General features: G+C 39.4%; 2 protein-coding genes across 2 annotated transcripts; both read left to right on the top strand.

Moving 5' to 3' along the window:
• The first annotated feature begins 1,100 nt into the window (after nt 1–1,100).
• On the top strand, nt 1,101–8,387 carry scaf4a (SR-related CTD-associated factor 4a). The gene is made up of 20 exons (XM_056736929.1): nt 1,101–1,243; nt 2,616–2,699; nt 2,825–2,869; nt 2,974–3,135; nt 3,253–3,382; nt 3,468–3,613; nt 3,725–3,904; nt 4,149–4,237; nt 4,339–4,417; nt 4,496–4,648; nt 4,765–4,841; nt 5,158–5,342; nt 5,440–5,540; nt 5,627–5,740; nt 5,832–5,988; nt 6,083–6,186; nt 6,340–6,499; nt 6,651–6,731; nt 6,817–6,891; nt 6,996–8,387. Exons 1-20 carry the CDS (start codon nt 1,214–1,216, stop codon nt 7,829–7,831), a joined length of 2,988 nt encoding a protein of 995 aa, XP_056592907.1. The 5' UTR covers nt 1,101–1,213; the 3' UTR covers nt 7,832–8,387.
• Nucleotides 8,388–8,902: 515 nt separating this feature from the next.
• On the top strand, nt 8,903–11,626 carry sod1 (superoxide dismutase 1, soluble). The gene is made up of 5 exons (XM_056736324.1): nt 8,903–9,049; nt 9,907–9,997; nt 10,250–10,319; nt 10,647–10,764; nt 11,261–11,626. Exons 1-5 carry the CDS (start codon nt 8,978–8,980, stop codon nt 11,366–11,368), a joined length of 459 nt encoding a protein of 152 aa, XP_056592302.1. The 5' UTR covers nt 8,903–8,977; the 3' UTR covers nt 11,369–11,626.
• Nucleotides 11,627–13,451: the final 1,825 nt, after the last annotated feature.

Here is a 13,451-nt window from a genome sequence, read left to right as displayed (position 1 = left end):
ACAATGTATAACTTTGCATAGTGTTTTGCACTGGTTGCCTGACCGAGGAAGGGTCTGCTTTAGAATAAGAATTTTGATGTTTTTTACTTAACTTTTTTATTATTACATGCAGGAATTTATAGCCTGTTTAATAATTGACCTGTGTTTCTCTCTCCCCTATCTTAAATGTGTGCTTCACTGGGATAACCACTGTGCGCGTGTGTGTGTTTGTGCGTGTGTATGTTTGCGTGTGTGCGCGTGTGTGTGTGCGTGTGTGTGTGTTTGTGCATGTGTCTATGTCTGTGTTTGTTACTATTTAGTATTTATTTATTTAACCAGGATAATCCCATTGAGACTTCACAGTCTCTTCTCAGGGAGACCTGGTCAAGATAGCGGCACACAACCTTCCACACAAAACAAAGACATATAATACTCAGTACCAAAAATTATAATAAGTAAATCAAGAAAAACACTTACAGGAATATTTTAAAACATAATAGACAATTCATTTAAAAGTGCATACAATGGTAAGGACTCCAATTTAAGTACACTTTGCAAATCATTCCATGCCCAAGGGAAATATAGTGAAAAAGCACATTTACCAAATTCTGAGGACACTTTCGGAACTTTAAAGTGTGAATAGGATTGAGATCTGCCGCAATAACTATTTGTGTACAATGTAGAAGATTAGAAAAATAAAAGGGAAATTTGCCCAAGAATGCATTAGCAATAAATATATATATCAATATTAACTAAAATGTAAAGATGAACATGAAACAGATATGTGTATATTGTGTGTGTGGAGTTGTGAGTCTGTGTTTTGTATGTGGGTGTGTTTGAACCCTAGGTTGCGTATCGTTCTTCTGTGTTCAACTTTTTGTTTTTACTTGTATAAATGTTAATGTTTTGCTCATTTTAACAATGAAATTGTAATAAAGCCCTAAATAAATAAAGTTTACTTGACTTACCTAAGCAGTCAACTTAAGAGAAGGCATTATTATAGTTTTTGCAGATATCTACTTTTTATATGTTCTTTTATCGCCACCTAGTGACGGATTAGAAGAAGCGCATTCCCTCAATCCCATCCTGCACCGCGAGGACCGCGCCGACTCCGAGTCCGAGCTGTCTGCTGCCAGCCAGGGGCGGACATGTTGGGGCGGCCTGATAGAGGACAGTACCGCATACATTTCTGATTTTATCGGTTAAAGTAGCTGCAAAACAGTCACGGGACATCATGGATGCCGTCAACGCTTTTAATCATGAGGTTTGTGTGCGTTAAACATATTTAAATGACCGTTAGCTCGCGCTTTGATAAGCACAAGCTATCAGTGTTTTGCAATGGCTCATAACACATGAAGGCCTCGTTGTTTAAAATAAGCATTTGCAAGATGCCAAGTGGCCTCTGGCTTGTTGTACCAAGCTATCGTTTGAAATTACATTTGGTGCTTTTTCTAGATGTTATTCGGTATGTTCGGTTCTAATATATTTTGAGGTTTTAATGGCTAAGTCGATCAGCTAGCTTTGTAGCTTGATGTGATACACACACAGCAAAACCTTTGCCGTTAATATACTTCTTTGATTACTTTCATGCCAGAACAACATTAATAAATGCACGTTTGTGCAAAAATTAGGAGATGGCACGCAAAACCAAGTGCCAGACTCATAACAGTTTGCACTTTGTTTACAGTCTCAGATGGATACATTGTAACATTGCACTTAACACGTTACTATGTGTCCAGCGTTAAACAGCACATGCTGGGCAGAGCAACAACCTGTTACAGTAACACATTCTTATTTCAAAAATATAGATGTTTGCTAATACTGGAAGTAAACACAAATTACCGGAAGTTCCCGATTGTCATAAAACTCGTCCCGCCAAACACAGACTTGATGTGGATGTGTTTAAAATGACTGTTTTGCAAACTTGTGTCGCGTGTACTTCTTTTCCTTGATAACGTTTCATCAAAACGTATTTACATATTAAATAAACTATCATTAACTATACGACACCAAGAGGTAGTAGACAGCGTACTGTTGTTACTGTTGTTGTATTTACATGTAATGATCTATTATGATTGACAAGCCTCCTTTAATGGTAGTCAAATTCTGGAATACTAAGTACATCTTGATGTGCAGATGTGGGCGTGTCTATGTATTCTGTTGTATGTAATTAACATGTATGACTGTTTTGTTTCATGGAACAATTATTACATTCGGAGACATATTAGAAAATGAACAATGGTTTTATTACAATAAAACATATTGGATTGCTTCATTATGGTATTTGTAGTAAAACCATAGTAAAACACTATTATACCATTGTCTCTAAAGCTATTTTTTTTAAACATTGTATTTGTGGTTTAGCTATGGCAATACAAATAACCGTGTCAAACCTTTTCATATGTCCCTTTTACTATTGTTAAACCATGGTTTCCAAAGCAAGTTAGTAAATAACAGTATGTTCATTTTTATATAAAGATAAAAATAATGAAAGTAAGCCACTGTTGATAAATTATAGAGCTGTTTGCATTGGAAATATTTAGGAACACTTGTATGTATGTTGTGATAACTTCTTTTCAAAACCCACAACTCCTCTGCATCCTATGCTTTAACATGACTGTATGACTCCATTGCAGTTATTTTCTTTGATGGACTCTAAGCCTCCCATCTCGAGGGCCAAGATGATCGCTATCACCAAATCTGCAATTAAAGCCATTAAAGTACGTCTTTAGGCTGCAAAAGTACATTGAACTTTTTATCTGATGCTTATTTAGCAGTATTATTTGTGTCTGAAACTATCCCTAGATACACAGACCATTAACAGCTTCTCTTCATTTATTTCTAGTTATACAAGCATGTTGTCCAAATTGTTGAGAAATTCATAAAGAAGGTAGGTCCGATTTCTTTGTACAGTAAGACGATTCCCATTTATCGTTGGTTCTTTGCAGAACCTCTTATTTTATTGAAAGCTGTTGTGTACTTTCCTCATATCAGTGCAAGCCTGAGTACAAAGTCCCGGGTCTCTATGTGGTGGATTCTATTGTGAGACAGTCACGGCATCAGTTTGGAGCTGACAAAGATGTCTTTGGGCCCAGGTTCACCAAAAACATCATGGGAACATTCGAGAACCTGTGCTTGTGTCCCACAGAGGATCGGGTGAGTTAGCAAAGTATTTCCAGCTATGTATTTAATTTTTCTGGGATTTAAGTGATTGGAATAGGTTCTCTGATGTTTGTTTATGCTCATTGATGCTCATGATGTTTCTGTTTCCAGAGTAAGATAGTACGAGTGTTGAATCTGTGGCAGAAAAATGGAGTGTTTAAGATCGATGTGATCCAGCCACTCTTGGACATGGCCGCTGGATCCAGCAGCTCAGGAGGAGTGGACAGTGGTCCTGATGGGGGTAAGGCACTGATGCATCTGTAAAATGTTATAAACAAGTTTGATAATAACATATAAGAACTTTATCATGAATATCATTTGTGCAGCATCTCCACCGTCTCCAGTGAGAGAGCAGGAGCAGAGTCATCCTGTGGTGACGTCAAACTCCATGACAGCAACTGTTCCTCAGCTTCAGAACTCCGATGCTTTTGCAGCAGTTGCTCAACTGATTCAATCCTCTCAAGGACAGAAGGTGAGTCACACCAACATTGATTCAGTACAGCTAAGGATAAAATCTACTCTGTGTATCAATTGATAACTTTTAATTATTTCTGTATATTCATGCTTTCACTATTTTACGAAGCTTCAGCAGATGCTTCAGAACTTTCAGCCTCCAGGAAAACCTCAGTCTCCAACTGTAGACAATAACAGGAGTCAAATCCACCTACAGACTCAGCCAATGACCGCAACACCATCCGCCCTTATACATCAGCATCTCCATCACACACAACAGCAGGTGGAGAAGAAGGCAACTTTCGATACGGTAAGTGTAGTTACTTGAGAGAATTGCTTTATGATAATATTTGCCTTCCTTAAGTTGCTCATACAAGCTTTTTGTTCCATTGGATTGAATTGGAGATTTCAATAAACCGATATTCTTGGTTAAAATGTTGTTTTAATGTTGATGTATTTTCTTAATAGTAATTTATACATTATGCCATGTAAAAGGCAGAGTTTAGCAAAGATGACTTTTTATTTGTCATAAATGTTGATTACATGTATTTCAGACACTTCTGGACCGCTTTGACTATGATGATGAGCCAGAAGCTGGTGATGAGGGCAAAAAGGACGAAACACCATCTATTCAACCTAATTTGTAAGTGGCATCTTTTTATTTTAAAACAAAGGTACATTGTAGTATCACTTGCTCAGTTCTATGTTCGATGTTTAATTTTTCATTTGTTTGTCTCTTTGCAGAGGATTTCCTGAACAGCATCTGGCCAATCAGATGCAGCACTTTCAACAACATATGATGGGCATGTCACAGCATCAGCAGGTATGTGGTCTTACAACAAACTTGAATATGCAGTTTAATGTTTACCTGTTATATAAATACTTGTTGGCGTGTGCTCAGGTTGTTCTGCCATCAAATGGACAGGTCCAAGGGTTTGGTCTTATGAACTCGCAGCCTTTCCCAGGCATAATGCCTCCGATGGGACAGCCACATACAGTTTTCCACCCACAGAACGACACGTTCAACCAGATCATGGCTGGACATCAGCATCAGGTAAAGTCATTTAAGCATACATCTTTAGATGTCCGTTGTGTTGTTTTTCAAGTAACTGATTTTACACTAGTAAGAAAATTTGTTTGTATAATTAATTATTATAATCCATTGTACAGGAAAGGCCCACAAATTCAGACGCAACCGCGAGCCATTTCCCTGATGACAAGAGGTCAAGGTCACGCTCAGGATCAAGGTATGTGCAACATGCTTAAAGGGATTGTTCACCCCAAAATGAAAATTCTATCATCATTTAATTCAAACCTGCCTCATGTAATTTTAAACCCGTATGACTTTCTTTCTTCTGCAGAACACAAAAAATATATTTTAAAGATTGTTGGTAACAGACAACCATTGGTCCCCATTGACTTGTAATAGTTTTGTGTCCTTACAATAGAAGTGAATGGGGACCAAAGTCCAACATTCTTCAAAATATCTGCTTTGTGTTTTGCATGTTAAACAAGATTTTTTTTTTTAAACTTGTCCTGCATACTACACATCGTGTTTTTCAGATCTCCTAAAAGAAGAAGGTCTCGTTCAAATTCCCGTGGCAGACGAATGCGGCACCGCCGATCCCGTTCACGAGAGCGTCGGCGTCAGTCACCTCACTCGCGTTCTCAGGAAAGGAGAGAGAGGGATAGGGAACGAGAGCGGCGGCAGAAAGGCCTTCCGGCTGTGAAGAACAACACTCTCAGTGGTAAGCAGAGCTGCTTTTCCTATTGTAGCCACAAGGGTGGCAGCGTTGGCCTCATATATCCTTGTGCATGATGTAAGATAATATCCCTCTCTTTCAGTATGCAGTACAACATTATGGGTGGGGCAGCTGGATAAAAGGACACAACAGCAGGACGTGGCTTGTTTACTAGAGGAGTTTGGTCAGATAGATTCAATTAATGTAAGTTCAGTATTAACTGTGCGCATAGCTTAGCATATGTTACAGTTTTTTTTTTGTGAAGCTCACTTTTTTTGTGGTTTTGGTAGATGATTCCCCCTCGTGGTTGTGCCTACATCGTCATGATCCATCGTCAAGATGCCTACCGAGCTCTGCAGAAGCTTAGCAGAGGTCCAAACAAACTCAACCAGAAAGCCATTAAGGTACCAGATAATCTTTTTTCTTTTATTCATTTGTAATACATCACCAATGAATAGTGACATCTTTCAATCATGCATTGGTGTGTTTGTACAGATTGCCTGGGCTTTAAATAAGGGCATTAAAACAGAGTTCAAGCAGCACTGGGATGTGGAGTTGGGTGTGACTTACATACCCTGGTCAAAAATCAAACAGGAAGACCTGGATGTGTTCAAAGAAGGAGGAATGCTGGACACTGATTCTCTCCCACCAGGTCGATATTCAATCCTTTGCTACTGGTTTTGGCTAGGCAATGCTTAAAAGTATTGCCTATATTTAGCGTTTGACTTCTCTTTGTTTGTTTACAGAGTGGAGAGACTCTCAGAGCGAACTAGAGAAAGCCGAGGAGTCTCAGAATGGGAGGCCTGAGGTGAGGAAAATGGATGAAACGCCTCCAGTGGTACCTATGCAGGTAACTCATACTAGCTCTCTAAAGAGTCCAATTATTCTAATTGTCCAAACGTATCTTTTCTGTGAAGATTTTTTAAACCCAGTAGGCCGTGACGTTTCTTTGAGTTTATTTGAATGTAATTCTTTCTCCACTAATATATATATCTTTTTTCAGAACCAGGTTCCTCCTGTTCAACCAATTGGCGCAGTCGGGGTCCCACCGCCGGGATTCCCAGGACCCATGAATATGCCACCCCCATCATTCCCACCAGGTGTTCCCCCGCCTCCAGGCCCCTTTATACGGCCAGGCTTTAACCCTATGCAGATGCCACCAGGTACAGCTCTACCTCTCTCTATCGAAGTTGTCAACCTTTGAATGAAAGAAAATATACATGCTCTGGATCAGGATTGATATCTATTGTTTATAAGTACTCATTGTACCCAGTGCATTAACAAAGATGGTGTTCTTTGTGGGTTATGCTTCAGGATTTCTTCCTCCGGGTGCCATGCCTCCTCTGGGGGCCGCTGGGCCTCATCCACCTTCAGCAGGGATCAAGATGCCTCCAGGTATGACATAGAAATCGGCAGTCTTTAGTAGGTCTGTTTAGTTGTCTGTCACATTGATCTGATTTGTCCCATAATTCTTTTGTAGTTGCCGGCTCAGTTGAAGACCGGTCAAGTGATCCTGCAAGAATCAACAATGACGGAACAGATGGCTTCAACTCAGGTAAGTCATAGCATCTGTGATAAGATTTATTCATCTTGAAATAAAATCAAAACAACCGAAAAGTGAGTTTATGAATATTTCTCTCTACTTTATGCCCTCTGAAGGAAACCAGGTACCTCCTGGAGGTCCACCGGGGATGGGCATGCAATCCCCCCCTGGTCTTTTGGGTTCAAGACCAGGTATGATGCCTTTACAGCGGCCCCCAGGGATGCCCCCCCCACACATGCAACGCTTCTCCATTCCACCTCCTCGGCCCGGCATGCCACCCATGCCCCCACAGATGATGCCACCCAGAGGTCCACCTCAGATGATGCACCGTGAGCCTCCACCCAGGGGCTTCGGCATGCCACCTCATCCCCATGGCATCAGGGGCCACTTCCCGCCACCTGGACCACCCTTTATGAGACCCGGCGGTCCTAGACCAGACGGGCCGAACGACCACGAGGGAAGGCCGTTCAGAGGCGAGCCCTCTGGTCTAGGGAGAGGCAGAGATAGGGAGCAAGACTGGTTTGGAGGGCATCGTCCATTTGGTGAAGGTCATGGCGGGGAGAGGTCAGAAGGTCGAGAACGGTTTGGGGGCTGGCATGAAGAGCCGGAAAAACAGGGTGGGTGGGAAAGAGAGCGGGAACGAAGAGATTGGAGACGGAGTCCGGAAGGAGAGAGAGATCGAGAGAAGGACGGTGGTGAGGAGCGAAGCAGACGCTCAGGCAGAGAACCAGCGACTCGAGAGAGAAGCACACGTTGGGATAAAGACGATAGACTCGATCGAATGGGCAACATTGGGGAAGAACCCAGTGAAAAACTTCAAGAGCCAATGAATATCGACGAGCCCAACGCAAACTCTGCTGAAGAACTTCCTGAAGCCTTACCAGACTCAAAAGCTTCCGAACCTATAGGAGATAACAAATCTGTCGAACAAACACATACAGAAGAGTCATAAAGGGCACTGAATATATGTAAAGTGTCCCTGAGTTGAAGACCTTATAAGCGGTTCCCATTTCAGTGCTAATCCTCAATACTGATGGCTGTAAAAAGAAACAAATAAGCAGTGTTACTACACCTGTTTGGATGCTTTATATGTGTGATGCTTGGTTTTTCTGCACAAACCAAGATTTTCAGAAGTTCATTTTATTACGGCGTCTTTGGCAAACATGGAACATTGCCTTGTGAATTAGTGTCCAACCTCAATGAAGCTTGAATGTTATAATAAAACAAAAGAAAAAGAGGGATTAATGAAATTCTGCTGTAAATATGCTAACATTACTCAAAAATATTTGTAGGTTTGACCTTTTTTCTCCAATTAAATCCCTTTAGTTTCAATAATGGAAAGATTGACTAAAATATGATATTAAGACCCCTTTGCTGTAATGTTTTTAACTTAATGTTTACAACGAACAAGATAAGATGTTTTTATAATTATGTTTCTGGAGGTAGGAACCTCAAATATTTCAGCGATAGGGATTTGGTTTTAATAAAATATTTTCATATCAAATGAATGAACTGACTGGTATTAAGTGGCTTGTTTACCCCGGTGTCTTTGATAAGTTTGTGCCAACTCTAGAAGTAAGGCTTTGAAGTTTAAAATGGTCTAAACAAATAAACAGACCAACTTTTGCTGGGCTGTATAACATACAACCAAGATGCCTCTGAATTGGTGTGTTTTTCATGTGACACGAGTCATAAATGGTTTGAATGTACGTTAATGAGTCATTTATACATAGAATGGGGGTTTGTGGTCTCAGAAATCGGTGAAGGGACCATATATGAAGGACTGATAGACAATCATTTGATTTATAACCAACTATCTGCATAACCATAAATTCAACCTGGGGTATTTATAGACCTTTAATAAAATACCTCAGAATGTACAAACATTGACGTAATAGGTAAGTTGCTTTAACGTAAATAAACCATTTGTACATACTGAATACAATCTTACAAAAATACAATAGACGTCTTAGAGCCAATCAGCGTCCTCCAGTCTATTCTGATCCCCCATTGGTCAGTTCCTCTCAAGCTCAGCTCACCCTCTTATCAAACGCAGTTTCAGTCAGAACTTCGTCAGTTTGCATAATCCAAAGCAAGCATGGTTTCGAAAGCGGTTTGCGTGCTGAAAGGTACCGGTGAAGTGACTGGCACGGTCTATTTTGTCCCAGAGGTAACGTTAAAATATTGTGTTTATTTGTGCACGAGTTTAAAAAAATCTGTGACGTTCTCGTAGAGACTCGCGCTCGCTAGAAGCTAGCCTGCAACCACGGCGCGAGCTCAGGTAGACCACAATACTAACGTTATATTAGAAATGTATATAACATCACTTAAAAAATGAGAATTAAATTTGCATTGCGTTTGAGCAACTTGCATTCAGTTAACGTTAACTGTGAAGTTGCATAACAGTCATTGCGGTAATGCTTGATCATTTGTTTCCATGGCTAAACCGGCTAATGAACTAACGTACAGTGGCCTGTTGTGCAACATATTTTCAGTAACAATAGATTTTGTTTATTAGTACAACGAATCAATAAATAAAGGCACGAAATGTGTAAATGGGCTAGTGCGTGTAAAAGTAGCTTCGTGATGACCTTTGATACGGTGGCAGGTCGACTTCTGGTCGAACATGCGCACAGAATTGCAGCGAAATTGCGATAAAATGGTCATTCATCTTTAACGTTTCACCTAAACTTAAAATGTCCAAGCACTTACAATCAAGTTTTAGTGCTGACATAGACGTCATTAACTCAGGAAGTTTGCTGAGTCATGCAGAGATCTGTTAAAATGTTGCCAGGTATGACACCAAACTTGGATCACAACCAAAAACACTTGATCAACTTGATATTAAACATTTCATTCAGACTTTAGTGTTAAATACAAGTTATACTATGTTGTTATAGTCAGATCTATTTGTACTTTATTTTTTACACACTCATTTTTAGGTAATAGTTCACATCTGTCATGGTGAGAAGGCAATATTTCTGTTTATTCATAAATAAGATACTTAAACAGGTCATTTGTGTTTAGGATGATGCTGTCAAGGTCACCGGTGAAATCACTGGCCTTACACCTGGAGAGCATGGTTTCCATGTCCATGCTTTTGGAGACAACACAAATGGTAAGCACCCTAACAAAAAACATTTCAAGGAACTGTTTAATCCTCTTAGACCTAAAGAATGTACCTTAAAGTGCAGGATATTTGTTATCAAATCTTAATTTTCATTGTGGGTGCCCAACCAGCGGCTGATGGTCTTAAACACGTGGTCTTTGTTTGTATACAGAAGATGTCATTGTGGTTATAATTGATTCCAGAAATGAGCACAGACTACGAGACTTATATCATTTTCTTTGTTTCCTGTGTTGTTTGCAGGCTGCATAAGCGCAGGACCGCACTTCAACCCTCACAATAATAATCACGGGGCGCCAAATGAAGAGAAGAGGTTCGCTTTTTTATTTGAATGTACTTTTAATATTTGTTTAGTTAATTATAGTAGACTAGCTGTTGTGAAATTTGCATGAACCTGCCATAAATCCGGCTCATCTAAAGGGAAGTGAAGTCTCTTTAAGACACATTTCCCATCATTTTTAGAGGTGACATTACTTTGTAACTTTGTAGTATTCATTTGTAGAAGTACCAGGTGTGTAGTTAAGTTTTTGTAATCCATCTTGTTTCGGAAAATAATACACTGTGCTTAAATTGTCTTGTGTAAATAGAAGCCAAGTTCTGGTAGATGTGTGATTACATTACTGTTATCTGTATGCCTCAGACATGTCGGGGACCTTGGTAATGTGAAAGCTGATGGCAATGGTGTTGCAAAAATCCACATTGTGGACAAATTTCTGACACTGACAGGGCAGCACTCCATCATCGGAAGGACCATGGTGGTAAGAAAACAACTATCTACAATTTCACATCTCAATCCTCCGTGCATGGAGTGCCTGTTGGATTATATAGTTGCTTATTTCTAAAATCAAATCGAACTGTCGTTACACAATAACGTGTCCCTATGCACAGTTTACCTTAAACCAGGACTATGCCTTAGTTAGACTAAGATATTTATGTCACTTTTATAGAAATACTTAAGAAGAATACATTACTGGTGTGCATCTCTAGACAAAACAACGGCACTGAAGTTTAAGATATTTCTGGGCAAGTTCTATTCAGTTAAGACCGGTCACACATTCATTTTAGTCTGGGACTAGTCTCAAGCCTTGTCTGTAAAACCCGGCCAGTATATTTTTAATTTATTTTTGGTTCAAATTGTACCAAATCTAAATTGAAAAGCATGAATACGCTAAAATAAAATTGAAAGAACAAATTAAATCCAAACTATAATAACCCTGTTCTATTAACGTACTTATTGTGTATATTCTGCTCTAGATCCATGAGAAGGCAGATGACTTGGGGAAGGGTGGCAATGATGAAAGTCTTAAAACGGGCAACGCTGGAGGTCGTCTGGCCTGTGGGGTTATAGGCATCGCCCAGTAAAGCCCATAGATGAGCCCAGAGCCAGTCTAGAAATATTGGTGACCAAAGTATAGATGTCTCCTGAACGCACTTAGTCCATTCAAAGTCAATTTCTATTTTTGCAAGTTAGTCTGTGAAGAACGGTATAGCCATTATCTACTCTTTTTCTGAGTACTCTTCTCTGTGTTTGCTGAATGGGTTCCATCTGTCTTATATCTGCAGAATTATGTTCATTTCCAATGGTGTTTGCTTGACTCAATAAACAGTCAGATTACTGGTTGTGTGTTGTGTTCTTGTGTCAGCCAAATTCCAATCATTTTGCAAAAATAGTGAGGGCTTTGCCTCTTTTTGATGAGAGGAGTATTTGTGTAGTATAACATTTTGTAACCATGACATTACATGAGTTTATGACAAAATATCATGCTTACTGCTGTTACTACAATAAAAGTGTTGTGTCATGTTATTTGTGATCACATATCATAAAAATGCATCGTTTTATTAGGAACAGTATCTGCTGTAACTGGTTTTGGAAACCCTGGTTACCATGCCAAATATTTATATAAGTGTCACTTGTTTGACAGATCTGCATTTTAGAGAGAGGCCGCTACTCTCTTGCGCCGTTAGATGGCGCCATATGCACGCTCGTGCATTCGAGGTTTAGCTGTGGTGTAACGGCCTTCGACCAAATTTATAACGGCAAGTTTTACACGCATTCATAAAAAGGCTTTTATTGTGTAAATTTTACTAACGTCTAGACTTTTAAGTGCATTATCAACCTTGCTAACAGTATTGAACCCTTTGCGTACTCCGATATATTCGTTTTGTGAGTTGTGCCATTGCGCATCTATTAAACGTTTCGTCGTGCATCGTCAATCGTGAAATATATTAGTATAACCCCTCAGAGGTTCTTGAGATTAAATTCATTGCTGCTCTATGAATGTGATTTTAAAGTGGGGTGATATGAAACTCTCATATGTGATAGTGCTATTAAACAGCTGCTCCCGCGCAGGCCAGTTTTCGCAGATGGCCAGCGGATTGCAGCTGAAATTACATGCTCCAAAACATCTTTCTCTTTCAATGGGAAAGCCTTCCATGTGAAGAAACTTGGCACTTTCAGAGAGGAAACTAGATTCCTCGGATCCCCGGAGACAAGCCAAGAAACCTGCAACCCACAGATGAGTTTCACACTTTAATGCAAACATGACAGGTAATTCAACATCGAAACAGAAAGTTTAGGATCACTACTCGCGTATTAATATTTTTTCTACGGTAGTATAATGAATTGTAAAACTAATTAAACCTTTTTTAATGACAAACTGTGTTTAAGCATCATTGAAGGAGTCTTGGGCTCTAGGCTGATGCTTCTTCTTTTCATAAAAACATTTTTAATAAAATGTTTGTAATGTAATTTTGTAACGAAAGATTATTCTATTTTTTTGTCTACACAGAACTATAGTTTCAGACATTGAATGAATAAAATGAATATTCTTGAATCCTTTATTGATCCTCATGTCAGTCCATTCCAACATGTATTACTTTTTCTGCAAAAGAAGATATTTTGTAGAGCACTTGTGCGGATTGTGCCCCAACAACTTGGGACACTATTGACTTTCACTGTAGAGAAACAAAACCACTGAGACATTTTTCCAAATATCTTCTTTTTTGATCTACCGAAGAAAGAATGCCAGACAGGTTTTGAATGACATTAGGATGAATCAATGATAACCGTATTCAGCTTTCCTGTAGCTCAGTGGTAAGAGCGTTGCGTTGTGAGTTCAATCCTAGGTGATTGCAGATACCTAAGTATACATGTATAGGAATGAAATGTAAGTCGCTTTGGATAAAAGCGTCTGCCAAATGCATAAACATAAATGTATTTTCAATTTTGGGTGAACTGTCCATTTCAGCTTTGCCTTCACACCCAAAGATTTGTATGGCAAGAAAAACATTTCACTAAAGTGGACTAAAATACAAATATCTGGCTCTACATAATGCATTTGCTGTTTTTAGTGGTGCTAAGGTTTACACCATGGTTCCAAATTACACCTGTAACTGTACCAACTTGCACGTTCTTCTCAATGAGAATTAAACATATGGAAGTTGG

Source organism: Triplophysa dalaica, chromosome 22 (genome assembly GCF_015846415.1).
Source record: "Triplophysa dalaica isolate WHDGS20190420 chromosome 22, ASM1584641v1, whole genome shotgun sequence".
NCBI classification, from domain to species: Eukaryota; Metazoa; Chordata; class Actinopteri; order Cypriniformes; family Nemacheilidae; genus Triplophysa; species Triplophysa dalaica.
Note: the sequence above shows the minus strand (reverse complement) of the source record. Positions and strands in the feature narration are given on the sequence as shown.